Raw genomic sequence first — 27390 nt, 5'->3', positions numbered from 1 at the left:
GAATCAACGGTGGAAGGGTGAAATGTCGCTATGCAGAACGATTAGAGTCGAGAGGGCTTGAAACAACGCAAAGTGAACAGCAACAGCGAAAGCCGAGAATATCTACAAGCGGCTCTCGACGAAATTCATATGGTGCTGGCCGGGCCAGTGAGCATCCGGCCAGATCTTGCCGAGTGCCTCCCAGATATGCCTGTAAACGTTAACATATGAATGGTGTTGTAAGCTTCGAGTGTGGTGTGTGACTTACTGCACGTAGATGATTTCTAAACCATCGTGAACCTCCTGAGGGACATCCTTGACATCCTTGCGATTGGGGTAAGGCAGAAGGACAGTCTTAACACCGGCGCGCAAGGCACCGATGAGCTTCTCCTTGATTCCGCCAACAGGCATCACGCGACCACGGAGGGAAACCTCACCAGTCATGGCGATCTGAGGGGGAACGGGTTTATTCGAGAAAAGGGAGATGAGGGCGACAGTGTGGGCTAGACCAGCGGACGGGCCGTCCTTGGGGATGGCGCCAGATGGGCAGTGAACGTGCAGGCTGCGGTTCTTCATGACATCTTCATTGGGGTCGTGAGTAAGTCCCAACTCGAAAGAGTGGGCCTTGACCCAGGTGAGGGCCACCTCAACAGACTCCTTCAGAACGTCACCAAGCTTGCCGGTGAGCTGAACTCGTCCGTTGCCGGGCATATCGGCCACCTCGATGAAGAGAATGCTTCCCTGACCACCAGACGAGTAGGCAACGAGACCCGTGACCACGCCAGGCCGGCCGTGCTTCTCGGCAATTTCTTCCTCGAAGCGCTCGATGCCCAAAATATCTTCCAGATCATCCACAGTAACAACAGGGTTATACTCATCCAGCCGATTTGCGTCACCGGCATCGGCGAACTGGACTGCCTTGTGACGGCAGATCGAGCCAATCTCACGCTCCAGATTACGGACACCAGATTCACGAGTGTAAGAAGTAATGGTCTTGTCAATGACCTCATCAGACATAAGGACCTGTCCTTCGCTTAATCCGTTGGAACGAATCTGCTTGGGGATAAGGTGGCGCTTGGCAATATGTCTCTTCTCAACGGTGGTGTATCCGGATAGCTGAATGGTCTCCATACGGTCAAGCAAGGGGGCCGGGATCGTATCGAGAGAGTTGGCAGTGGCAATAAAGAGTACCTTGCTCAAATCAATCGGAATGTTGATGTAGTGATCGATAAACGAGTTGTTCTGCTCAGGGTCCAACACTTCCAACATGGCCGCAGAAGGATCCCCCTGGAAGTTGGAGCCACCAACCTTGTCGATCTCGTCAAGCAAGAAAACCGGGTTCGCGACACCAACTTTCTTCAGCCCATTGACGACGAGCCCGGGCATGGCGGCAACGTAGGTGCGGCGGTGGCCGCGGATCTCGGCCTCGTCACGGACGCCACCCAGAGAGATGCGGTGGAACTTGCGTCCAAGGGAAGCCGCCACTGATCGGGCCAGACTGGTCTTTCCAGTGCCGGGAGGACCGACCAGGAGCAGAATCGGGGACTTGTCAGTCATGCGCTTAGACTTCAAGATCTCGAGTCGGGTCTCCAGGGCAACTCGATCGGTTTCGGAGAGCAAAGGAATGTCCTTTTCAAGGTCTCCAGCAGATGAAGCGTCCAATTCTTGAGACAAGCCAGTAATCTGGCGTTGAACATCATTGTTGGTTGACTGCTTCAGGCGCAACACGGCCAAGTACTCCAACAGCCTCTTCTTAATGCGCTCCAGACCGTAGTGGTCCTCGTCCAGTTGCTGCCGGGCACGCTTCAAGGTATCCGGGCCAAGTTGATCAGCGGTAACCTTGGACCACGGAATCTCTGCAAGGTTCTCCAGATAAGTGCGGCAAACGCCGTATTCGGCATTCGCAGGGTTCATCTTGCGCAGGCGCTTCATTTCCTTGTCCGCAATCTTCTGAGCCTCGAGGCTCAACTCCGCGTCGTTGAGTTTCTGCTGTAGCTCATCAATCTCATTCGGCTCCTTCTCTTCATCGCCGCCACGTCCGCCGGGCCCAGGGGGCGACAGGCCTGACAGACCTTGCATCGCACGCCTGGCAAGCAGCTCACGCTCTCGCGGGTCAATGTTGCTAACATCGAGATTGGAGTTGGGCGGGAATGATGTCGTGGAGATCGATGTCACCTTCACGCTGCTCTTGATGTGCTGGGCTTGGCGGGAAAGAATTTCCACGACACGCTCCAGTCGCTCCTTCACATCGAAAGAGGCCAGTATCCGCAATTTCTCTTCGAAGCTTGCATCAGAGACATCTGCCATGAAATCTGCAAGCTTTCCAGCCTGGGCTAAGTCTGTCTTTGATATGTAGAGTTCAAATTTCCTTGCCACCAATGGCGACAGGCGAGTTGAGGCCGCCGACAGCAACGACGATAGGCGCAATAGAGTCAGGAGCTCACGGGACAACTGCCTCAATTGATGGAAGAGATCAGCAGCCTCCGAGTCGCCCTGAACGGATGAGTCTGGCGGAGAAGGGGTTAGTCACAAGATTGGGATTCGGGATTGCGTTAGTCGCGTTGGTTGCGTTGGTTGCACCTACTATTCTCCTCATGGATGAGGACCTCTGCCTCAAAATACGGTCGGTCCTTTAGGACCTTCTTCACAGTAAAGCGTTGAGAGCCTTGAACCAGCAGGAAAGGTTCGGCATAGGCGCGGCGTTGAACGCCAATCACCTTGCCCACGGCGCCGTGGCGGAACAGGTCATCCTTGCGCGCCTGGCCCGCATCGATCGAGTCATAGTCCTCCTTTCTCTCGTCATCGGAATTTTCGCCCTCGAGAAGTTGTTGACCGTCTCGGCTCAGGAACGGGGAGCTGAGGGGGAATACATCCGAATGTGATCGAGTTGCCATCGCGCTTGGGCCGGTCGACCAGGGAGGACAGTAGGTTGGTTAGGTCGGGACGGTTGGAGACGGGAATGCGCAGGGTCACGCCTGGCAGCAGGACGGAGCCCTTGGCCAGGGGAACTAGAGGGAGCTTGGTGACTCTACCGCTGTTTGAACCCATCCTGGGGCTAGTGTGAGGGTGGGAGAGTCCGGAGGAACAGTGAGAGAACCGTTCAAAACTGGAAAGGGGGGGAGGATTGACAAGGGACAAGAATAGGGTAATGTGGTAAATCGGGTGTTACAGGTGGAGAGAGGAGAAGTTCCAGAATCCTCCGTGCAAATAACCGGGGAGGCGAGTCCGGGGGAGAGGCGATAAGAGGTTGGTCGCATGTCGTGTAATCTCCACGTCCCGAAGCCGAGGTCTACGTCAGATTTGCAGATCCGGGCTTCCTTTTTGTCACTCCATTTGATGCAAATGCTTAGGCGTCGTGTTTAGGGATCTTTGATCGTCTCTGATCATCTCTTGTAGTATTTGCTTACATCTCGATGTTGCTCTTGCATCTTGTTCACGGTACAGTGGGTTCCGCGTCCCGTGATCGGCTCCCCACGCAATCGCCTCTCGCCTCTTTTTCCTCGGCTTCGTTTTCGTGATTGGCATTGCCCCAGACAATCATGGCTACCCCCGCCCCCAGAACGACCTTTACCATCGGTACCCGTGCATCCAAGCTCGCCTTACTTCAAACGGACTTGGTGCAGGCCGCCCTCAAGAGATCACACCCTCAATATGAATTTAAGATCTTCTCCAAGGAGACCGCAGGCGATCTCAACACCACCATTGCCTTGAAGGATTTCACTAGCAAGAACCTCTGGACCGAGGAATTGGAGGAATTGATGATCGAGGGTCAAGTTGATCTCATCGTTCATTCTCTTAAAGGTCAGTCTGCCCCGCTTAGACTTGCCCCTCGTTGGAGAGAAAAAAAGAGAGCAAATCGTTAATAGTTTGGTATAGATGTTCCCACCCTTCTCCCCTCGACATGTACCTTGGGCCCGACTATGTCTCGTGAAGACAGCCGGGATGTCCTCGTGGTGAAGCAAGGGCTGCCGTACAAGAGCCTGGCGGAGCTGCCCGCAGGCTCCGTGGTCGGAACGTCCTCCATTCGCCGCACTGCGCAATTGGCCCGTAAATACCCTCACCTCAAGGTGCAGGATATCCGTGGCAACATTGGAACTCGTTTGTCGAAGCTGGACGCGGAAGACAGTCCATACACGTGCGCTATTCTCGCTGCTGCTGGTCTGCTGCGTTTGGATCTGGCGGATCGTATCACTCAGTACCTCGACTCGAAGAACAGCGGGATGCTTTACGCAGTTGGACAGGGTGCTCTGGGAATTGAGATCCGCAAGGATGATACTCTTCTGCACGAGATGTTGAATAAGATTGGCGACTGGAAAACCACCTATGCCGTTTTGGCCGAGCGAAGTCTGCTCCGCACTCTGGAGGGCGGCTGCAGTGCCCCTCTGGGTGTTGAGACTGAGTGGGTCAAGGGTGCCGAGGCCAACAAGTTGCGTATGCGATCTGTTGTAGTAAGTGTCAACGGCCAAAAGTGCGCTCAGGCGGAGGTCGATGGTGATGTCGACTCCGTTGAAAGCGCCGAGGCTTTCGGTATTACCGTGGCCAAGGCTCTGGTGGCTGATGGCGGTGGTGAAATTCTGGACGAGATTCAGTGTAACAAGGTAGCCAAGGAGAGTCTCTCTTCTTGAGCAAAAGTAATTGTCGGATAGACCATTTGCACATACTCTACAGATACCTGTGAAATGACCAACATCAACGAATTTATTTTGAATCCTGGACCCGAGGACTTTGTATTTATGCATTGGATATTGAACCTAATTAAGAGCCTTCAGACTCCATCTATCGCTTTTGATGAAGACTCGCGTCAACACTTCATAATTTTCAGCCCCGATTAAGGGTGTTGCCAGATCCCTTTGGGTTGGCTTCGGTATATTCATCCCAGGCGCGAGCTCTCATCGTTTCCTCATCCGCCTTGTCAAAATCATCCTCGTCAACTTCCGGTATGATGCCAGATTGCTCTCCGCCCTGAAGTACATTTCCTCTCCTGTGCTCTTCTTCAAGATACTCGTCAATTGTCATTGTCGGCAGGTTGTGACCTGAGCGGAACACTCCTTGCTGGAGCTGTGTACGGCGGTCGAGAAGAGTGAAGGGCTGCATCGGCTTGCCTTTGCTATTCAGGATAGGACCACCTCGTCCCTGCCGAGCAGCTGTGAGATTGATGGGTCCAAGCGGTCTGAATAGTTGGCTCCTCCCAGGCCTCCCACCCGTTGTCTAACATCTTCCGGCTGCGGGTCGGGAGGTGGTGGCGCATTTTTCATGAGAGCAAGCATCGATAGCTCCTGCATCAAAAGGTCTAGTGATTGGAAGGTCTGATGGGTGTAGAGTCGAAGTTCTGCTAAATATAATCTTCGCGTGTCATCGTCGTCGCTCTGGAGTCGGGCCTCGTTCCGTGCGAGATACTCCATTGAGAGTAAGCAAGCATACAAAAGATGTCAGACCCAGTAGTGACCTACCTCTAATTTTTGTTTCAGCTCCTTCTCTTCCCTGAAGCGTTTCACTTTGACATCGCGACGAGCGGCGGCGTCACTCATCGGGGCGAGGGTAAATGTGGATGGATTGGCCATGTATTGCTCAAGAAGCTTCTTATTTCCTCCGGTGAGCAACTCGTACTCATCCAGACGCGTAATGAAAGTCTCATATTGTTCTAGGGCTCGACGAAGAACTGCTTCACGATCGGAGGTGGGGCCACGCTGGACCAGCTCAGCGAGGTGATATTCCAGGGTCATATACCTAGAATCGATTGTTAGCCCCACAGTATCAGCAGTCGTAGGTTGCTAGGCGTACGTAATGTTACCCGTTGAGACGTCATCTAGGGATTCATTTGAGCTGAAAAGTGACAAGATGCTGATCTGGCGCTGACATTCGTGAAATTTCGCGATTGTCGCATTCACGGCATCACGGTAGGCTTCGGTATTGGTATCCCCTCTCGTTTCCAACTCAGTCTTGTCATCACGAGCGGATTGAAAGAGTGATCTGAGACTCTGAGACTCCTCCATTATTTGTCCGTGCGGTTAGGTGAACACTGAACAGGTCCCCGCAGTCGCCTGAGTTTTGGCGAGCCGATAAGCCGATAACCGATAAGGAGCTTCATCTTATCACGTATAGTTCCCATGCGAAGTGAATTTCCACAAAAGTGATGGATTCGACAAACTTGAATCTTTCATGGTATCAACTTCTTGCTCTCATCTTTATCATGTGTCAGGCATCACATTCGTCGACCTGAATAAGTGCTATTTGCACAAGTCAATGATTATTATGGTGCCCATCTCCGCATACATACATATCGCCTGAGAGGTATTACCGTACTGATCATCCATCACCTCACTTCACTCTTCTTTCCAACAACATTCGCAGATCAAGATGCCGATACTATCAGACCGTACAAAGAGCGTTCCTATGCTTTTGGATCACTTTGAGATCCAAGAATCTACTGAAATGGGTCCATACTCCACCAATGAATCTTTTGCAAGCTACCCACGGACCGGAGAAGAAGACCTGCTGGCCGATGTAGTGAAGCCTGGACCAACGGACGGCTCTCCACAAAGCCCCAAAACTGAAGAGATTCAAAAAATGACCCGTTATGAAAATGCTCCCAGACGGCGCCTCCAGAACGCTCAGTTTGAAGCCTTGTGAGCCAAGATGCTAGTGAGCACCTGGCACATGAAACTGCACTAATGCGAATATAGACTCTCAAATCACGCTATCCAAGCTTCTGGCAGGATAGAAAAGGATAATACCTCAAGAACACCCAAGAACGAGCTTCCTATTGCCCCCCCTACTTGCGAAGCATGATCACAGCGGACGAAACTTGGATCCTCGTGAATATCAGATTGAGCTATTTGAACGCGCAAAGAAGAAGAATATCATTGCTGTACTCGACACAGGTAAGAAATCACTATTAATTTGTGTTTTGAAGAGTCAATGAAACCTGATATATTTACCCAGGCTCCGGAAAGACACTGATCGCGGTTCTTCTGCTCAAACATGTCCTCAACCAAGAACTTATCGACCGAGATAATGGAAATCCACCTCGAGTGGCATTCTTCTTAGTATATAATGTGAAGAGACAAAGAGGAATATTGCTAATAAGAACCAGGTCGACAGTGTGACCCTTGTCTTCCAGCAGTCAGCAGTCCTTCGAAACAACCTCGATCAGGATGTAGCACATATTTTCGGTGCCATGGGCCCCGACTTCTGGGACTCTCAGGTTTGGGGAGACCACCTGGCAAGACACATGGTAATTGTGTGTACAGCAGAAATTCTCAACCACGCTCTGCTCAATGGGTTTGTGAAGATGGTCGACATCAACCTATTGATCTTTGACGAAGCTCACCACACGAAAAAGGACCATGTCTATGCTCGGTCAGAATAATCGCACACTCTGGGGCTCACTGCTTGTTTTGCTAAATATGTGCTAGTATCATCCGAGACTCTTACCTCCCAATAGAGAAATCTAAGCGTCCGAGGATCCTTGGGATGACTGCCTCCCCGATCGATGCCAAAGTCAACATCGCAGCTGCAGCCACGTAATCAAACCTCCGATAGTACAATACCTCATGCTGACAGTAATTAGGAGGCTTGAAAAACTTCTTGATAGCGAAATTGCAACGACGTCTAATTTGACCCTGCTACGACAAGTCGTGAGAAAGCCAGAAGAAGAGACATGGACCTACAACAAGCTTGACCTACCCTTCCCCACGGAGCTCTATCGGCAGATAGAGAGGGGATTCGGGAACGTCAAAGCCCTCAAACCAATCCTGCAATTTTCATTGAACGCCACCTCGGAGCTGGGAACATGGTGTGCGGACCAGGTTTGGGAGTATGCCGTGGCAGAGGATGTGCTTCCAAAGCTCGAGGGCGTTATGTCAAAAGACCTAGACGCAGACTCTGCATCGAGTTCTTCGAAGCAGAGCCCGGAGGAAATCCAAAAGGACATCATGCTGATGAAAGAGGCCTGTCATATTGTCCGTTGTCACCAATTCAAACACCCATCAGGGCGGGATCAGCTCAGCCCAAAAGTCGAGCTCTTCATTCAACAATTATTTAAATTGTTTGCAACGTCCAAAGAACGGAAATGCATCGTTTTCACTCAGCGCCGAAACACGGCGAAAACCTTGGTCCGGCTTTGTGAAAAACTGGACATTCCCAATCTTCGCCCCGGAGTGTTGGTTGGAATTCGCGACGGTCTCATTGGATCGGCAAACTTCAGTCACCAACTTCATGTTTTGGCGAAGTTTCGACAAGGTGAGGTAAATTGCCTTTTTGCGACATCGGTTGCGGAAGAGGGCCTCGACATTCCGGATTGCAATCTTGTCGTGAGGTTCGATCTTTACAATACACTGATTCAATATATCCAAAGTCGTGGCCGTGCAAGAAATGCCAACTCTATCTATGCAACCATGGTCGAAATGGGCAATGAAGAACACAAAGGTAGACTTCAGGAAGTTCACGAAGCTGAGCGCCTCATGCAAGCCTTCTGCAGATCTCTGCCCGCAGATCGAATTGTCAGCGAAAACGATCATGATGTGGACATAACATTAAGGGAAGAGAAACAGAGAATCTACACTGTTCCTTCAAGCGGCGCAAAGCTGACTTACGCACATGCCATCAATATTCTGGAACACTATGCCACCTCGTTGCAATGCGAAAATGACCTTCCAGCTGTGGTCAGCTACGCCTTGTTCTCACAGGACCACTCATTTATCTGCGAAATTATTCTCCCAGAGAAGTCACCCATCAGAGGGCTAATTGGAAATCAAGCATCGACAAAAGGCCTGGCTAAACGATCAGCTGCTTTTGATACCTGTCTCCTGCTCCGCAACAATGGATTACTTGATGATAATTTCAGGTCCAGGTATCACAAGAGGCTGCCAGCGATGCGCAATGCAAAGCTCTCTGTCACGAAGAAGGTAGGTAAATATATCATGATTTGCAAGCCTTCAATCTGGAATCATGAAAGTATTACTCCAGACATGCTTTATGGCTTGCTCATCAATTTCACGCCAACGAAGCCTTTGAACAGGGAGCATCAAAGTTTGTTGCTATTGTCTCGGAAACGACTCCCTTCATTTCCGACTTTCTCAGTGTTTTTGGAGAATGATGTGAACACTATCATTCAAACGGAGGGTATTGACAAATTTGTGGTAACTTCCCAAGAACTCAAACAACTTTCCAGCTTCACACTGGCGGTCTTCCAGGGTGTATTCCACAAGAGCTTCGACCCGGTGCCCGAGAAATTGCCCTGTTGGCTTGCGCCAGTCCGAGCATGTGCTGGTGGCCTTAATCGAAATACCGCACCCAAGAGCGTGATAGACTGGGAGACAGTAGCTTTCGCGCAGGATCATTCGGACTGGAAATGGTCTCCAGATATGGACGTGAACTTTCTTTTGGGTCGTTTCATGTATGACCCGTGGGATGGAAGAAAAAGATACTTTCCCATTGCCGTTGAGACCAATCTACATGCATCAGATTCCCCACCAGACTGGACACCACGTCGACGCTGGATGGAAAACATTGCCAACTACTCTCTGAGTCTTCCGAGGAAATCACGTTCCAAGTTCTTCGAGCATTTTGACTGGAGCCAACCTGTGCTACAGGTAGAATGTCTCTGGCTGCGGAGGAATTTCCTGGATAAAGCGACCGACTCAGAGAAATCTGAGGTCAAAACATGCGTTGTTTGCCCACAGACACTGGCCATATCATCGGTAAGTTCATCTGCAACATGATTCGTGTTGCGTAAAATAGACTAACACTCAACAAGATCCCATTGACGATAGTGACTTCATGTCTCGCATTCCCTGCTATCATCAGCAGATTAGAGTCCTACATGATCGTAATAGAGGGCTGTAAATCCCTCAACCTGGATCTCAAGACTGACCTTGCCTTGGAATCCTTCACGAAGGACTCAAACAATACCGAAGGGCAATCTGGAATTATTAAGGTACAGCGAGGCATGGGAAAGAATTATGAGCGCCTTGAGTTCCTGGGCGATTGTTTCCTGAAGCTAGGAACAACAATCTCGCTCTTCGCCCAAAAGCCAGACAATGACGAGTACGACTATCACGTCTATCGAATGTGTCTCATCTGCAACAAGAACTTGTTCAATACTGCGATCAAGCTCCGCATCCATGAGTATATCCGCAGTCGTGGCTTTTCACGAAATACGTGGTATCCGCCAGGTCTAACGCTATTACATGGGCGGAACTATATTCCGCACATTGAAGCGGAGAGCTCTCACAACCTCAGCGAAAAGTCAATTGCCGATGTTTGCGAGGCATTGATTGCAGCATCCTTGCTGTCCTGTGGTAAAGATCATCGATTTGACTTGGCTGTTCAAGCAATCACCCTTCTCGTTAATAATGAGAACCACACCGCAACTCGTTGGGCAGACTACCTTTCGTCTTACACGAAACCAACCTGGCAGTTACAAGTAGCCGATGCAGCTGAGCGAGACCTTGCGAAACAGGTCTTTCAGAAGCTTGGGTATAGGTTCAAGTTTCCTCGTCTGTTGCGGTCTGCTTTCACACATCCTTCTTTTCCGTTATTTTATTCTAAGGTGCCCTGTTACCAACGACTCGAATTTCTGGGTGACGCGCTTCTCGATATGGTGTGTATTGAGTTTCTGTACCATCGATATCCCGATAAAGATCCTCAGTGGCTCACTGAGCACAAAGTAATTCCATGCATTAATTCAGACGCATCTCGGCCACAATCGCTAACATAATCACAGATGGCTATGGTGTCGAACAAATTCCTCGGCGCTTTGGCAGTGAGACTAAGCCTACACCAGCATCTTCAATACGTTGGTGGGCCCCTGCAAGGCCTGATCACGCACTATGCAGAAGATATCCAGATTGCAGAGGCCGAAGCCGACGGGGCGATGGACTACTGGCTTGACACAAGAGACTCTCCAAAGGTAAGTCTAAGCAAATTTGTTGCATAAGTGCTCATCAAACTGAATTATTTGTACTATAGTGCCTTGCAGATATGATCGAAGCATATACCGGTGCCATTTTCGTAGACTCGGAGTTCGATTTCACCGTGGTCGAGACCTTTTTCACAGCTCATATGCGGCCTTTCTTCGAGGACATGTCTCTGTATGACACGTTTGCCAACAAGCACCCAACGGTAAGTGAGCCTGGCCTGTCACCTGAGATACATACCTATCTATACATATACTCACGGCGTTAGACCTTCCTGCACGCCCAATTGACGAATGTCTTCGGGTGCACCAACTACTGTCTCAAGACTGGCGAGATCCCCGAGATAGATGGCGAGAAGCCAAAAATCCTGGCTACCGTAATGGTGCATGGCCACTCCATCGCGAATGCGGTTGAGACGTCTGGTCGGTATGCGAAGGTGAGGGCGAGCGAGCAGGCATTGGTAGCTGTTCAAGGAATGCTTAAATCCGATTTCCAGCTCAAGTACGGCTGCGGTTGCGGGTCCGTGGATAAGAAGGATCTCGAGGAGCTGGAGATTGGGACTGCGGTGTGAACTAGTAAAGGAGAGATGATGCAAAGCAATGACAAGCAATGAATGGCGCTGGATCAGGAACCCGCGTTTGTCACATGGTTGGGCGACTGCGCTAAGCCGAATTGAGAAAGGCGCATCCCCTGAAGTAAAGTGAGCTGTTCCAACAGACTCCGCGTACTGGATATCGACACCTGCTCCTGTCGACTTTTCTTCTCTATTGTTTAATCTAGATTCCCTAAGTTTTTCTCTCACAACTCCAAAGACGCGATCTATCAGCCGTCTCCACCATTGTACACTGTGCACCGCCACGACGCGACCCGTGTCAACATTTATTTCTTCCGCCCCGATCGCGCTTCAGCTTTCTCCCTTCCATGATCTGCCCGGGCTTGTCGCTTTAGATCCGAGACAACAATGGAGGTCGCCTCCACAGGGGTGCCAAACGGCGTCTCGACGCCGGATCTGGCAGCTTTGGTGGATTCCGGCGCTGTGATTCAGTACCTGACGGAGGTGCTCCAGGTGACACTGGGCGCTCTCAAATCCGAGTTGGAGGCCACCGGGAGCTTGCTCTCGGAGGCCAGGTACAATGAGACCTTGCATAGATGTACGCGGTTCGCCTCCGAGCCGCAGGTCGCGATCTATGTACAGAAAGATATCGCGGGCGCCGCGGAGACCAATGGCGAAACCGAGGGTCAAGGTAAGTTGATCCCCGCCTTTAATGCCGCGGGCATATATATTGATTCAAAGGCAAGACTCGGTACAATATCTCTATACTATCTCCTCGGAGATTTCATCGTCCTCAACCACCGTCTCGTCGGTGGCTTTCATCAAACGTCCTGCTCCTATCGACCCGGCTCTACCGATCGCTTCGCAGATTCAGGTCATGAATCTGCCCGGTGTCGCATCTCTCAATAATACTCAGGGTCAACAAGGGACTACTATGTCGCCTTACCAGGTTTTACATCTGCTGCTCCACCATGGTCTGAGTCCCTATTTCGAAGCCTACGCCCGCAACCAAGAAACCATTGCTGGCGTGAAGCCTAGAGCCGATACTGAGACAAAGACCGGTATTCCCGGAACGAAGAAAAAATTCGCCGAGTTAGAGCTAGGTCTTATGCATTTGCAGCAAAATGTGGAGATCCCAGCTTTGAACCTTCCAATGCATGATGTAGTCCAAGCCGCGTTGAAAGAAGCTGAGGCCAAAGGTGTCAAACCCTCGGTCGAGCTGATTCCCACGACAATTCTGGACAACAGTGCCTTCACGAACAGCATCCAGAATACTGTGAATGGTTGGATTCGCTCGATTCAGACGATCACCAAAATGTCTCGGGATCCGGACAGCGAGTCAGCATCTCCCGAGATTAACTTCTGGCTGTCTATGGAGTCGGCTTTGGAGAGCATCGAGGCTCAGCTGGCAAGCGATGGTGTCAGATTAACCATGGACATTCTCCGCCATGCGAAGCGTTACCAACCGACCCTTAGTTTCCAGGCTGACACGGGACTGAGAGATGCCTCCGAGCTGGTTCAGAAGTACAATCAGCTGATGCGTGACTTCCCTCTGGATGAGCTTCTATCTGCCACCTCTCTGAGCAAGGTGCAGGAGTCGCTTGGCTTAATATTCAGCCATCTGAACAAGAAGCTGAAAATCTGCCCCTACCCTATCAAGCGAGCCCTTTCACTCGTCGAGGCCATTTCAGGTGACCTCGACCGGAAAGTCCACGATCTCATTCCCGGCCGTGATATCTTGCACCTGGATTACCGTGAATTTCGGTCGTTGATGAAAACCACCCAGGCCATCTGGCGTGCGTGGGATGAGAATCTGAAGGAATTTACCAATGTTGCTCGTGACTCGACTAGACGCCGCAATGAAAAATTCATCCCGATCAAAATTAATGGAAGACATGAATTGACCCGCGAACGTCTCAAGTACATCGACACCTTCCGTGTCAATCACGAGCAGCTTCAGAGGACCATTATTAACGTCCTCGGACCTAGCAAGTCTTCCGCAGAGACCGGCGCTGGCGTTGACTCTGACGAGACTGTTATTGTTGAGGAGATTGGTGATGTTGATGCCGTCGAGGAAGTGACGCATGCCTACGCTGCCCTCAAGAATGTTGATGTTTTGGACGTTTCCCCTGAAGGATCTCGTACTTGGGAACAAGCCGAGATTGGCTACAGTGAGCGTACTTCTCGCGTGGAGAATTCTATCATTGCTCGTCTGCGTGATCGTCTTGCGACTGCTAAGAATGCCAACGAGATGTTCCGTGTTTTCTCCAAGTTCAATGCTCTTCTGGTCCGACCTAAGATCCGTGGTGCTATTGGAGAGTATCAGACTCAGCTCATCGACAATGTAAAGCGTGATATCTCTGGTCTACACGAGCGCTTCAAGCAGCAGTATGGCCACTCCGAGGCTCATGCGATGGCGCAGCTTCGTGATCTTCCACCCGTCTCCGGCGCTATCATTTGGGCTCGTCAAATCGAGCGTCAACTTGATAGCTACATGCGCAAGGTTGAAAATGTTCTGGGAGAGGACTGGCACTTACACACTGAAGGCCAAAAACTCCAATCTGAGAGCAACATGTTCCGCAAGAAGCTCGACACTCGACCTGTCTTTGAATCCTGGCTCTACGATGTTCAAAGAAGACACATCACAATTTCTGGACGACTCTTCAATATCGTGCGTAATCGCGCCGCTGGAAATATCCTGGAGCTTACTGTCAACTTCGATGCCCAAATTATTGCTTTGTTCAAAGAGGTCCGCAACCTTATTTGGCTGAATTTCCAGGTTCCTCATGCTGTCAGCAACATCTCCAAGGAAGCTAAGCGCGTCTACCCCTACGCCATCAGCTTGATGGAGAGCGTGCGGACCCTGCTACAAACCCTCCGTATCATTGCCTCTATGTCTGACGTCGCTATTCTTCTCAATGGATACATCAACGACTCGCAGGCCATGGTGGGCAAGGGTATACCTCTGCGCTGGGAGTCGTTTGTTCATTCTTATGAGTTGCATGTTAAACAGTCACTCCCAAATGGTACCATTGACAGCACCGTGCCTAACCGTACCGAGAGCAAACATGTTCAATTTGTTCGCGAGTTCGCGGGATCGGCATCGGTCCTTCAGGACAAGACGACCACACTGTCCACCATCAACGAAAGCATTCAAAAATCGACCCATGAGCTCAAGACTTGCGCATACGACTCCGCTGCTTTCAAGCAGCGCTTGGACACCATTCAATCTTCTGTTGATAAACTCAATCTTGAGAACTATGTCAACTTGGAACACTGGGTTTCAGAGCTTAATGGAAAGATCGAGGTAATCCTTCGTGAGCGTCTTCATCGCGCGATTCGTGAGTGGATCAGCACCTTCCAAGAATCTCGTACTGAGGCAACAACGTCTTTCCACGCTCAAACCAGCGCCGGGGAAGTCGAGTCCCCTGCCTACAACATCTCATTCCTGAACTCTTCCACGAAATTTCCATGAAGAACCAGGTTCTTCACCTTGACCCACCGCTGCAGTTCGCTCGAGCTAGCTGGTTCTCTCACTTTGACACCTGGCTGGGAGTTATCTGCAACCTCGAAAAGATCAAGGCCTCTCGTTACCAGATTTCCATCAATGTGCAAACTGTGCGTCAATCTGAAGCCTGTTTCTCAGAGCTCCCCCAAGGCTGTACCGATGAGCTCAACCAGGTCTATGGCGTGATCGAGTCGAGACTAGGTGATGTATCCGAGTACGTCGACAAATGGTTGCAATTCCAGTCGCTTTGGGATTTGCAATCTGAGCAGGTCTATGATATCCTGGGAGACGATCTTTCCCAGTGGCTTCAACTGCTACAGGAGATTCGAAAGAGCCGTGCCACCTTCGACACCTCGGAAGTCGGCCGATCTTTTGGTAACATCCGAATTGACTATGAGCAGGTGCAGACGAAGGTCAACGCCAAGTATGACCAGTGGCAGCACGAGATTCTCCAGAAGTTCGGTGCCAAGCTTGGTGGTCGTATGAGAGAAGTCCACTCCGAGATTGCTACTGCTCGTCGTGATTTGGAGGGCCAGACCTTGGAGGCTTCCTCTACCGCACATGCTGTGTCTTTCATCACCATTGTTCAGCAGTGTAAGCGCAAAACTCGTGTCTGGGAGCCAGAGGTCGACCTTTTCCGCCAAGGTCAGACCACCCTCGCACGTCAGCGCTATCAGTTCCCTAGTGACTGGCTTCACGTTGAAAACGTCGATGGAGAATGGGCCGCATTGAACGAGCTACTAACCCGCAAGAGTAAGATCGTTCATGATCAGACCGAGGGCCTCCGCGCAAAGATCAGCGCTGAAGACCGAGTCATCAATGACAAGATTGCTGAGGTAATTGCTCAGTGGAACGATGAGAAGCCCGTCTCTGGCACTATCCCTCCCGACGAAGCATCTCGTACTTTGAGCTCCTTCCAGTCGCGCCTTGAATCCCTTCAGTCTGAATTCGAAATGGTCTCCAAGGCCAAGGAAGCACTTGACCTCCCTGCCAGCTCTGAGTCATCTCTTCCAGCTATTCTCGAGGAGGTTCAAGACTTTATGTCTGTCTGGGCTGCTCTATCAACCATTTGGAAGAGTTTGAATGACCTCCGTGATGGTTTGTGGACTAGCGTGCAGCCCCGCAAGCTGCGCCAGGCTATTGATGGTCTGATCAAGATGACCAAAGAAATGCCTAGCCGAATGAGGCAGTACGCTGCTTTCGAGCATATTCAGAATGTTCTTCGCCAACTTCTCAAGGTGAACACTCTCCTGTCGGACATGAAGTCCGAAGCTGTGAAGGAACGCCACTGGCACAAGATTTACAAGTCTTTGAAGCCTGGAAAGCGGTTTTCACTTGTGTCGCTGACTCTGGGCGATGTCTGGGACTTGCAGCTGGCAACAAGCGAGACTGTGATCCGTGATATTATCGCTCAGGCCCAGGGTGAAATGGCCTTGGAGGAATTCCTGAAGTCCGTTCGTGAGACCTGGCAAAACTACTCTCTAGACCTGGTAAATTACCAAAACAAGTGCCGTCTTATCCGTGGCTTCGACGACCTGTTTGCGAAATGTAGTGAGAACCTGAACTCGCTCCAGGCCATGAGACACTCACCTTACTACAAGGAATTTGAAGAGGAGGCTGCCTCCTGGGAAGACAAGTTGAATCGCGTCCATGTTCTCTTTGATGTTTGGATTGATGTCCAGAGACAATGGGTCTACTTGGAAGGTGTCTTCACCGGCAATGCTGACATCAAGCATCTGCTTCCGCTGGAGTCGAGCCGATTCCAAAATATCAACTCGGAGTTCTTTGCTGTTATGAAAAAGGTGTACAAATCTCCGTTCGTTCTCGATATTCTTGCCATCAACGGTGTCCAGAAGTCTCTGGAGCGCTTGGCCGAGCTGCTGAACAAGATTCAGAAGGCACTTGGTGAATATCTCGAGCGTGAGCGTGTGTCATTCCCTCGCTTCTACTTTGTTGGAGACGAGGACTTGCTTGAAATTATTGGCAACAGCAACGACATCTTCCGTGTTGCCAAGCATTTCAAGAAGATGTTTGCTGGTTTGAATGGCCTCCTAATGGACGACGAAAACAACATCGTCGGATTAACCTCAAAGGAAGGCGAAGAAGTCCGCTTGAAAAAGGAAGTCAACCTCCTTAAAACTCCACGCATCAATGACTGGCTCACTGCGTTGGAGACCAACATGAAATTGACTTTGGCTGAGCTTCTCGGAGAGGCTGTCGAGCAGTTCGACACTTTGTACAGCGGCCCTGACGTCGATCGTACTGCCTTTAACGATTTTCTTGCCAACTACCCTGCCCAAATCGTTGTCCTTGCCAGCCAGGTCGTCTGGACTAACGCTGTCCAGAAGTCTCTGGAAGACGGCGGCGCAAACCTCCAAGCTTTGTATGACGCAGAGGTCAGAATTCTGGAATTGCTCGCTGCCACTGTGCTTGGAGAACTTGATGCCATCACTCGCAAAAAGTGTGAGCACATGATTACAGAATTCGTTCACCAGCGTGACACCATTTCCAAGTTGATTCAATTCAACGCAACCACCCCAACACACCATCTGTGGTTGCTACAGATGCGCTACGTTTACCAGCCGGAGGGTGACTTCCTTCAACGTCTGTATGTCCACATGGCGAATGCTAAGCTCAACTATGGATTCGAGTATCTCGGTGTTCCTGAGCGTTTGGTCCGCACTCCTCTTACGGACCGTTGTTTCCTTACACTTACTCAGGCTCTGTGCCAGAGACTTGGTGGCTCTCCCTACGGTCCAGCTGGTACTGGTAAAACCGAATCTGTCAAAGCCCTGGGTCTTCAGCTTGGTCGCTTCACGCTTGTCTTTTGCTGTGACGACACTTTCGATTTCCAGGCCATGGGCCGAATTTTCCTTGGTATCTGTCAAGTCGGTGCTTGGGGTTGTTTCGATGAATTCAATCGTCTGGAGGAGAGAATCTTGTCTGCAGTTTCCCAGCAGATTCAGAATATTCAGATTGGCCTGCGCAAGGGCGAGGAAGATAGCAAGACACAGATTGAGCTAGTTGGCCGTAAGCTGGCTGTCAACGGCAACACTGGTATCTTCATCACCATGAACCCCGGCTATGCGGGTCGTTCCAACTTGCCCGACAACCTGAAGAAGCTGTTCCGCAGCGTTGCAATGTCCAAGCCCGACAAGGAACTTATTGCGGAAGTCATGCTGTTTTCTCAGGGTTTCAAGCAAGCCAAGCCTTTGTCCAAGCAGACCGTGCCGTTCTTTGACCACTGTGCTTCTCAGCTGTCTAAACAAGCCCACTACGACTTCGGCCTTCGTGCATTGAAGAGTGTCCTTGTCAGCTCTGGAGGTCTCAAGCGTGCTCGTATTGCCAATGCTGACGGTGAGATTGGCCCTGACGAGGTGGTTGAGCCTCAGATTATTGTTCAGAGTTTGCGAGAGACTATTGCGCCCAAGCTTGTGCAAGAAGATGTTGAGCGGATGCTGAACATTCAAGTCGAAGACTTCCCTGGGGTCGACTATGTGCCTGCCAATTACGAGAAGCTTACTCAGGCCATTCGGGATATTGCTAAGGAACAACACTTCGTAGACAGCGACATGTGGATTTCCAAGGCTCTTCAGCTGTACCAGATCCAGAGTATTCACCACGGTGTCATGATGGTTGGAAAATCTGGAGCCGGTAAGTCAGCTGCTTGGAAGATACTTCTGCAGGCCATGCAACGCATTGAAGGTATTGAGGGTGTCTCCCACATTATCGACTCCAAGGTTATGTCTAAAGAGGCTCTCTATGGTAACCTGGACAGCACTACGCGTGAGTGGACTGACGGTCTCTTCACTGGTATCCTGAGAAAGATTGTCGACAACCTTCGTGGAGAAGATAGCAAGCGCCACTGGATTGTATTTGACGGTGACGTCGATCCCGAGTGGGTTGAGAATTTGAACAGTGTTCTTGATGACAACAAACTTCTTACTCTGCCCAACGGTGAACGTCTCAACCTGCCATCGAATGTCCGCATCATGTTTGAAGTCGAGACATTGAAGTACGCGACCCTCGCTACTGTCTCTCGATGTGGTATGGTGTGGTTCAATGCCGATACTGTTACTCCATCCATGATGATCAACAATTATGTTGAAAGTCTCAAGACCAAGACATTCGAGGACTTGGACGATGATAGTGCTCCTGCGGGATCCGCTGCGGTCAGAACCCAGGTTGCGCAGGATCAGCTTTCCACCATTCTTAAGCAGCACTTGGAAAGTGATGATCTGGTTCTTAAGGCTCTTGACGAAGCCAAGAAGTACAACCACATCATGGACTTCACCGACATTCGCGCACTCAATACTATGTTTAGTTTGCTGAATAAAGCGTGCCGCAACGTCCTGGAGTACAATATCCAGCATGTTGACTTCCCTCTTGACCCCGAGCAAATGGAGTCGTACATCTCCAAGAAGCTCTTGCTTACTATGGTCTGGTCCTTCACTGGTGATTGTCCTCTTGCGGACCGTAAGGCCTTCGGGCAGTATCTCTCTGGAATGTCCACCATGGACCTGCCACCAGATGGCGATTCGTCTCTCATCGACTTTGATGTGACTCTTCCTAGAGCTGAGTGGACTAGTTGGCAGTCACAGGTGCCATCGATCGACATCAACACACACTCGATCACCCAAACGGATGTCATTATCCCGACTGTGGATACCATTCGTCACGAAGATGTGTTGTACTCATGGCTCGCAGAGCACAAGCCTTTGCTACTTTGCGGTCCCCCCCGGTTCGGGAAAGACTATGACCTTATTTGCCGCTCTGAGAAAGTTGCCGAACATGGAGGTTGTCGGTCTCAACTTTTCCAGTGCAACCACCCCTGACCTCTTGATCAAAACCTTCGAGCAGTACTGCGAGTACAAGAAGACCCTCAATGGCGTGGTGATGTCTCCCAACCAAATTGGACGCTGGCTCGTCATCTTCTGCGACGAGATCAACTTGCCCGCCCCTGATCGTTATGGCACCCAGCGTGCCATCTCCTTCTTGCGCCAACTTGTCGAGCAGAATGGATTCTGGCGCACATCTGACAAGACGTGGGTCAGCCTTGATCGTATCCAATTCGTTGGTGCCTGTAATCCGCCTACAGACGCAGGTCGTACCCCAATGGGAGAGCGTTTCCTGCGCCACGCTCCTCTCATCATGGTTGATTACCCTGGTGAGATCTCTCTCAATCAGATCTACGGCACATTCAATTCTGCAGTCCTCAAGATCTTGCCATTGCTACGCGGATATTCTGAGGCCCTCACCAAAGCCATGGTCCAATTCTATCTTGAATCCCAGACCAGATTCACACCGCAGATCCAGCCCCATTATGTGTACTCTCCTCGTGAGCTTACTCGCTGGGTTCGGGGCGTCTATGAGGCAATCAAGCCACTTGAAAGCCTGTCAATTGAAGGCCTTGTGCGTATTTGGGCCCACGAGGCTCTGCGTCTCTTCCAGGACAGATTGGTCGGTGAAGACGAGCGCGCCTGGACTGCTGATGCTGTTCGCCGTATTGCTCTGGAGCATTTCCCCACGATCGATGATCAAGAGGCATTGAAAGGTCCCATCCTGTTCTCGAACTGGCTGTCCAAGAATTACGTGCCCGTGGATCAAGAGCGACTTCGTGACTTTGTCAAGGCACGTCTGCGGACATTCTGTGAAGAAGAAGTTGATGTGCCTCTAGTCCTGTTCAATGATGTTCTGGAGCATGCTCTACGCATTGATCGAGTCTTCCGCCAGCCCCAGGGTCACCTCATTCTTATCGGTGTTAGTGGCAGTGGTAAAACTACTCTGTCTCGCTTCGTTGCTTGGATGAATGGTCTGAAGGTCTTCCAAATCAAGGTTCACGGCAAGTACTCGTCGGAGGATTTCGATGATGATCTCCGAAGTGTTCTTCGTCGCGCAGGCTGTAAGGGCGAGAAGATTTGTTTCATCATGGACGAGGCAAACGTCCTCGACTCCGGTTTCTTGGAGCGCATGAACACCCTGCTTGCCAACGCCGAGGTCCCCGGTCTCTTTGAGGGTGATGAGTTCTCTTCCTTGATGACAGCTTGCAAAGAGGGTGCTCAGCGCCAGGGTCTGCTCCTCGACTCCCAAGAGGAACTCTACAAGTGGTTCACACAGCAGATTGTCAAGAACCTGCACGTTGTGTTTACCATGAACCCACCCGAGGACGGACTGTCTTCTAAGGCCGCGACTAGTCCCGCCTTGTTCAACCGTTGTGTCTTAAACTGGATGGGAGATTGGTCTGACCAAGCCCTATTCCAGGTCGGTTCTGAGCTCACCCAGTCGGTTGATCTCGATAAGCCCAACTTCGTTTCTCCCGACAGCATTCCGGTAGCTTACCGCGAACTGTCACTTCCAGCTTCTCACAGAGACACTGTTGTCAATTCGATGGTTTACATCCACCACTCGCTGCACCGCTTCAACCAGCGTCTGCAGAAACAACAGGGCCGGAGCACTTTCCTCACGCCTCGTCATTTTCTCGACTTTGTTGCTCAGTATGTCAAGCTATTCAACGAGAAGCGCGAGGACCTGGAGGAGCAACAGCGCCATTTGAACGTTGGCCTAGAGAAGCTTCGCGATACTGTCGAGAAAGTCAGCGACCTCCGCGGCAGTCTCGCCCAGAAGAAGACCCAATTGGAGAAGAAGGATACCGAGGCCAACGAGAAACTACAACGCATGGTCGCTGATCAGCAAGAGGCAGAGCAGAGGAAGCAGGTTTCGCTAGAAGTGCAGGCTGCTTTGGAAAAACAGGAGAAGGAGGTGGCAGAGCGGAGGGAGGTTGTCTTGAACGATTTGGCAAGGGCCGAGCCCGCTGTTGCGGAGGCACAAAAGAGTGTCAGCAACATCAAGCGTCAGCATCTTACAGAAGTCCGATCCATGGGTAACCCGCCGGCTAGTGTCCGCCTCGCCCTGGAAGCCGTCTGCACGCTTCTCGGCCACAAGGTCGATAGCTGGAAGACCATCCAAGGTCTTATTCGTCGTGATGACTTCATCGCTAGCATTGTGAATTATGACAACGAGCGCCAAATGACTCGCAACCACCGAACCAAGATGCAGAACGAGTTTTTGTCCAAGGAGGACTTTACCTACGAGCGAGTTAACCGTGCCAGTAAGGCATGTGGTCCCCTGGTCCAATGGGTTGAGGCTCAAGTGAATTATTCCGCGATCTTGGACCGTGTTGGACCCTTGCGCGAAGAGGTTGACCAGCTCGAAGAGCAGGCTCTGCAAACCAAGGCTGAGGCGCAGGCTATTGAGAATACCATCCATGGCTTAGAAAGCAGTATTGCTACTTACAAGGCTGAATATGCTGCTCTCATCAGTGAAACGCAAGCAATCAAGACAGAAATGTCCCGTGTCCAGTTCAAGGTTGACCGCAGTGTCCGTTTGCTTGACAGTTTGGCATCCGAGCGTGAACGTTGGGAGGATGGCAGCAAGTCGTTCGAGACACAAATCGGCACCCTTGTTGGTGATGTGATCATTGCCGCCGCTTTCCTTGCCTATGCTGGTCTCTACGATCAGCAATTCCGTAAGGCCATGATCGAGGATTGGGTTCACCAGCTGGCTCAGTCCGGGATCAACTTCAAGCCCCACAATCCGATCACGGAGTACCTTTCTAATGCTGACGAGCGTCTCACTTGGCAAGGAAATTCCCTGCCTGTCGACGATCTCTGTACAGAGAACGCCATTGTCTTGAAGCGTTTCAATAGATATCCTCTGATTGTCGACCCGTCTGGTCGTGTCACCGAGTTCTTGCAAAAGGAAAGCAAGGACCGCAAGCTTACCGTGACGAGCTTCCTGGACGATTCCTTTGTCAAGCAGCTTGAGAGCGCCTTGCGTTTCGGAAATCCCATCCTTATCCAGGATGCCGAACACTTGGACCCAATTCTCAACCACGTTCTCAACAAGGAATACCAGAAGACCGGTGGCCGAGTCTTGATTCAACTTGGCAAGCAAGAGATCGATTTCTCACCATCCTTCAAACTCTTCCTGTCTACTAGAGATCCTTCTGCTTCGTTCCCACCGGACGTTTGCAGTCGAACCACCTTTGTGAACTTTACAGTCACTCAGAGCAGTTTGCAGACGCAGTCGCTGAACGATGTGCTAAAGTTCGAGCGACCCGATGTTGACGAACGCCGTAACAACCTCGTCAAGATGCAAGGAGAGTTCAAAGTCCACCTTCGGCAACTGGAGAAGCGTCTGTTACAAGCACTGAACGAGTCTCGTGGTAACATTCTCGACGATGATAATGTCATCGACACGCTGGAGACTCTCAAGAAGGAGGCTGCTGAGATTTCCAAAAAGATGTCGGAGACCGAGGGTGTCATGACAGAGGTGGAGAATATCACTCACCAGTACAGCACTATCGCTCGTGCCTGCAGTGCTGTATTTGCTGTTCTGGAGCAACTTCACCACATCAACCACTTCTACCAGTTCTCACTGCAGTACTTTGTTGACATTTTCAACTCGGTCTTGTACCAGAACAAGCGACTTGCTCAGGAGAAAGATCACTCTGCGCGCGTGCAGATCATCATTCGTGACTTATTCATTACCACTTTCCAGCGGACTTCACTAGGTCTTGTTCAGAAGGATCGCGTTACTCTCGCTATTCTTCTTGCTCAGGCCACTCCGTTCCCTATGGACAGAGCTATCTTGGACCGTATTCTGGACGAATCTGTCGAGGACAGTGATCTTTCCACGACAACAGATTCTCGTGACCAAGTGATGAACAAGTTGCTCAACATGTCAATCTTCAAGGATTACGTACCCGGCATTCCCCAGGATCATTGGGATCGATTCTTCGACGAGGAACTTGCAGAAAATGCCGTTCCGATCGTCTGGGGCGAGAACACCACTCACCTCGATCAATTGCTTCGGTCATTGCTCCTTGTCAAGCTCTGCCGGATGGACCGATTTGTTCCCATGGCCGAGCGCTTCATCGAGGCTGTGTTTGGACGTGAGCTCTTTGAGGGCAGCAGCGATCTTAAGGACGTCGTTGAACAGGTCACTGCAACGAGGCCCATTGCTCTTAGCTCCAGCCCGGGCTTTGATGCTAGTTATAAGGTTGACGCATTGGTTGAACGTACTCATGCCACCTGTGCTAATATTGCCATGGGTTCGAACGAGGGTCTCGAGAGTGCCGACAAGGCTATCAGCAACGCTGCCGCTGCTGGTAACTGGGTGCTAGTCAAGAACGTTCACCTGGCGCCTTCGTGGCTTCAGAGTCTGGAAAAGAGATTGGATTCGCTCAAGCCTCACAAAGAGTTCCGCCTCTTCCTGTCTATGGAATCCAGCCCCAAGATCCCGGTCAACCTGATCCGCGCATCTCGCGTTCTGATGTTCGAGCAACCTGCCGGTGTTCGCGCCAACATGAAGGACTCTTTGTCATCATTGAACACCCGCGCCAGCAAGGCCCCCATCGAAAAGGCTCGTGTTTATCTCCTTCTTTGCTTCCTTCACGCTGTAGTCCAGGAACGACTCCGTTACGCGCCCAGCCTTGGATGGAAGGGTTTCTGGGAATTCAATGACAGCGACTATGAGTGCTCTGCGTTCATCATCGACTACTGGGTCGACACCGTTGCTCAAGGCCGCTCCAACGTTGCTCCTCAAAAGCTTCCATGGGAGATGATCCGCACGCTAATCACCGAGATGTATGGCGGCAAGATCGATGACGCCGGCGATTTCCAGCAACTCGAGAACCTGGTCAGCCAGTTCCTCACGCCCGCAGCCTTTGAGGACGAGTACAAGCTCGTCTCCGGCGTAGAGAAGGACGATCTCCTCACCCTGCCCAGCACGACCAATATTCGCGACTTTGTCAATTGGGTCAACAACCTGCCTGAGCGTGAACCACCCACCTATCTGGGACTTCCAGCCAATGCAGAGAAGCTGCTTCTGGTTGGCCATGGCCGCAAGATGATCTCTGATCTGTCGCGCGTTACCACACTGCTGGACGAAGGGGAGCAGTTGATGGTTGACGCCTAGTCTTGTCTTTGTTCGTTTCCTTGTTTGTTTGTTTCCTGGTTTGGGATTCCATCTCTAGACTACGGTTGGTGGTGGCATGATGGTTCTTATACCCAAAGACCGCTGGCGGAATTCTTGTTTACTACCTTTTGTTCTATGAAGATTTTTTTGTGTGATTTATTGAGATCCTTTCGTTGTACACTTTACTTTTCTAGCTTCTCTTCTTTTCAAGTCTTTTCGAAGAATATATTTCCTGTCCCATGCACAAAACTTTCCATAGTATTCCGTTCTACAGAACAGTATGCAGTGGTGAATGTAACTAGCTTTATATAGCAGCATTCATCTTAGCTTCCTTCATCTTCTTTTCTTCTCGTTCGCTAAAGCGATCACCAAACAGCGCAATATGAGGCCGCATCAAGATGGTATACTTGACAAACTCCTCCATGCAATCCACCAGACGATCTCGGTTGCCACTAGGCATAAGACGTTGATCTTCTGGTTGACCTCATCCGGGAATTGTGTATATGCCCTAGGGATCGAGGACTGATTCGGAATCGTGAACATACGCATCCACCGGCCTAGGATGCGCAGAGAGTTTACAGCGTTGAAAGACTGAGAACCACCGCACACTTGGGCAATCGCTAGCGTTCGACCCTGAGTGGGACGAACACTTCCTGTCGTCAAAGGAATCCAATCAATTTGGTTTTTGAACACCGCCGTCTAAAAGTGCGGGAGCCCGAATCATTAGTTATTGCGCCCATTGTCAGAAAGAGTTGTGATAGAAGATAGACCACTCACAAGATTGCCATGTTGTTCGGGCGACACCCAAAGATGACCATCACTCCAATAGCTAAGCTCGCGGAGTTCCTGGACTTTAGGATGGTCTGTATCATGATCGTTTTTGACCGGAAGACCTTCCGGGTTAAAGACGCGTACGTCACAGCCAAGTCGAAAAAGGATACGGGAGGCTTCGAGTGCCACAAGCCGCGAATATGACCTTCTCCGAAGACTGCCATATAGGACCAGAACTTTCAGCCTCGTCTTTGTATCGCGCAAGTTTTGCTCGGCCAAGTCTAGAGCCGTGGTGAGCTCCAAGTTGTTGACCCAATCCTCAGTCGCATTGTCGCTCAGGATGAATGGTCGGTACTTTTGGCGGATATCAGAATCATCTTCGCTGAGAGGCAATGCCAAAGTCCGATTTGATGCATCCATTTGGCGGCTATGTGAAGCCAATTGTTGAGGGACAGCGGAGTACATCCTGTATGGATAGATGGGCCGCGACAGAAAGGGTCTCCAAGAGATCGCCGACTTGGATGTCGTAGGTAACCTTTGTAGAGATCGATAGAACATAGAGTTGTCGAGAGCAAGCGCTAATAAAGACAAATCAAAAATCTCGACAGAAAGAAAAATCGGTTTTTATAACGATCGAGTGCATAAAATGAGGAGTATGTCACCTTCCCATTTTCATTGGACCGGATACAGCGCGCTAGCAAGTGGGTCTTTTCCGAGGCCCGGATCACGAATTCGACGCTATCAGATCGGGCCGCAGAGGTCAAATTCAGGTCCACTTCGCCACACGACCATCCGTATCATCGCTGACCGTCCTGAACACAATTTGATGACAGGGAAATAGAAATGGCAGCATCCAGAGGAGAATGATAAAGCCATGAAGCCGACTGATTAAGGGCGAAGTTTCAGTGGGGACTATGACGGTGTCCAGAAAAATGTCCAGATAATTGGAAGAAAAGTTGAATAAGAGAATGATCGATGTACCGCTACGGAGTGGATTCGCTGGTGGCACTGGAGGTCCGCAATTGGATCACTAGAGAGCTCCAGGCAAATATGGCACTGTTGGATATTTTGGCAGCGGAGCCAATGAAGATGTTTGCGGGGAAGATTGCGGAGAAGAGTAAATTGGTTACTGGCGGAAAGTAGAAACGGCATGCCCTTTAGGGATCAAGTGCCTATCCCACACCCTAGAATAAGTGCTATTGACCGCCACAGAGTAATAGTACCTCCTGACTTTTAGGGGCTGAGGGCCAATTTAGATATTGTAGTACCACTTTAGAGCATTATACTGAATACGAGGATAGATTCACTCATACTTGTGTTGGCCTATTTTCGAACAATAGATAACCCTGAGCAGTATACCCTGCTTAGGTATAGTCGAACATAGGCTTGAAGAAGAGGAATGCGGCTCGCTCATTGGACAATCAGTGCTGATAAGTAAGTAGTGGCTAAGTGATCAGTAAGTGATCAAGGAGCAATCACTCAGTTGCTATGATCAGTCACTGATCAGTGACATAAATGCACTCTTCAGATCACTGAACATGAGTCGTGCTGATTTTACTTAATGAGCATGAGCCTGATCACCTGCATCAAAGAGGCGGTAGCCCAGAAAGGAAAGCCGGCGGACAAAATCCGGTATATATAGGTGCATATGTGTGCGCTTCCTCCAAAAAGAGGAGTTTATT

At 50.6% G+C, this 27390-nt stretch overlaps 6 protein-coding genes across 6 annotated transcripts; 3 read left to right on the top strand and 3 right to left on the bottom strand.

Moving 5' to 3' along the window:
- Positions 1-102: 102 nt before the first annotated feature.
- Positions 103-3027, bottom strand: N7477_004497 (putative LON domain serine protease; the record flags this gene model as incomplete). The annotated part of the gene is made up of 4 exons (XM_056966160.1): positions 103-190; positions 248-2486; positions 2564-2795; positions 2830-3027. The coding sequence occupies 4 exons, from the start codon at positions 3025-3027 to the stop codon at positions 103-105; spliced, it is 2757 nt and encodes a 918-aa protein (XP_056822941.1).
- Positions 3028-3518: 491 nt separating this feature from the next.
- N7477_004496 (porphobilinogen deaminase) lies at positions 3519-4604 on the top strand (the record flags this gene model as incomplete). Its single annotated transcript, XM_056966159.1, has 2 exons — positions 3519-3780; positions 3856-4604. 2 exons carry the CDS (start codon positions 3519-3521, stop codon positions 4602-4604), a joined length of 1011 nt encoding a protein of 336 aa, XP_056822940.1.
- A 193-nt stretch (positions 4605-4797) lies between these two features.
- Positions 4798-5972, bottom strand: N7477_004495 (IGBP1/TAP42 family protein; the record flags this gene model as incomplete). Its single annotated transcript, XM_056966158.1, has 4 exons — positions 4798-5112; positions 5181-5375; positions 5430-5706; positions 5761-5972. The coding sequence occupies 4 exons, from the start codon at positions 5970-5972 to the stop codon at positions 4798-4800; spliced, it is 999 nt and encodes a 332-aa protein (XP_056822939.1).
- A 364-nt stretch (positions 5973-6336) lies between these two features.
- N7477_004494 (uncharacterized protein) lies at positions 6337-11469 on the top strand (the record flags this gene model as incomplete). Its single annotated transcript, XM_056966157.1, has 10 exons — positions 6337-6605; positions 6706-6860; positions 6922-7025; positions 7073-7338; positions 7395-7502; positions 7550-9680; positions 9737-10648; positions 10706-10891; positions 10951-11103; positions 11167-11469. The coding sequence occupies 10 exons, from the start codon at positions 6337-6339 to the stop codon at positions 11467-11469; spliced, it is 4587 nt and encodes a 1528-aa protein (XP_056822938.1).
- Positions 11470-11859: 390 nt separating this feature from the next.
- N7477_004493 (uncharacterized protein) lies at positions 11860-24937 on the top strand (the record flags this gene model as incomplete). The annotated part of the gene is made up of 4 exons (XM_056966156.1): positions 11860-12142; positions 12198-14869; positions 14929-19620; positions 19667-24937. 4 exons carry the CDS (start codon positions 11860-11862, stop codon positions 24935-24937), a joined length of 12918 nt encoding a protein of 4305 aa, XP_056822937.1.
- A 304-nt stretch (positions 24938-25241) lies between these two features.
- On the bottom strand, positions 25242-26173 carry N7477_004492 (uncharacterized protein; the record flags this gene model as incomplete). The annotated part of the gene is made up of 3 exons (XM_056966155.1): positions 25242-25420; positions 25483-25636; positions 25715-26173. 3 exons carry the CDS (start codon positions 26171-26173, stop codon positions 25242-25244), a joined length of 792 nt encoding a protein of 263 aa, XP_056822936.1.
- Positions 26174-27390: the final 1217 nt, after the last annotated feature.

The sequence above is a fragment of the Penicillium maclennaniae genome (assembly GCF_028827695.1).
Source record: "Penicillium maclennaniae strain IBT 15551 chromosome Unknown utg000004l:1.0-3007600.0:1.0-3009580.0, whole genome shotgun sequence".
Classification (NCBI taxonomy): Eukaryota; Fungi; Ascomycota; class Eurotiomycetes; order Eurotiales; family Aspergillaceae; genus Penicillium; species Penicillium maclennaniae.
The sequence above is the reverse complement of the archived record's forward strand: the minus strand, read 5'-3'. Positions and strand labels throughout refer to the sequence as shown.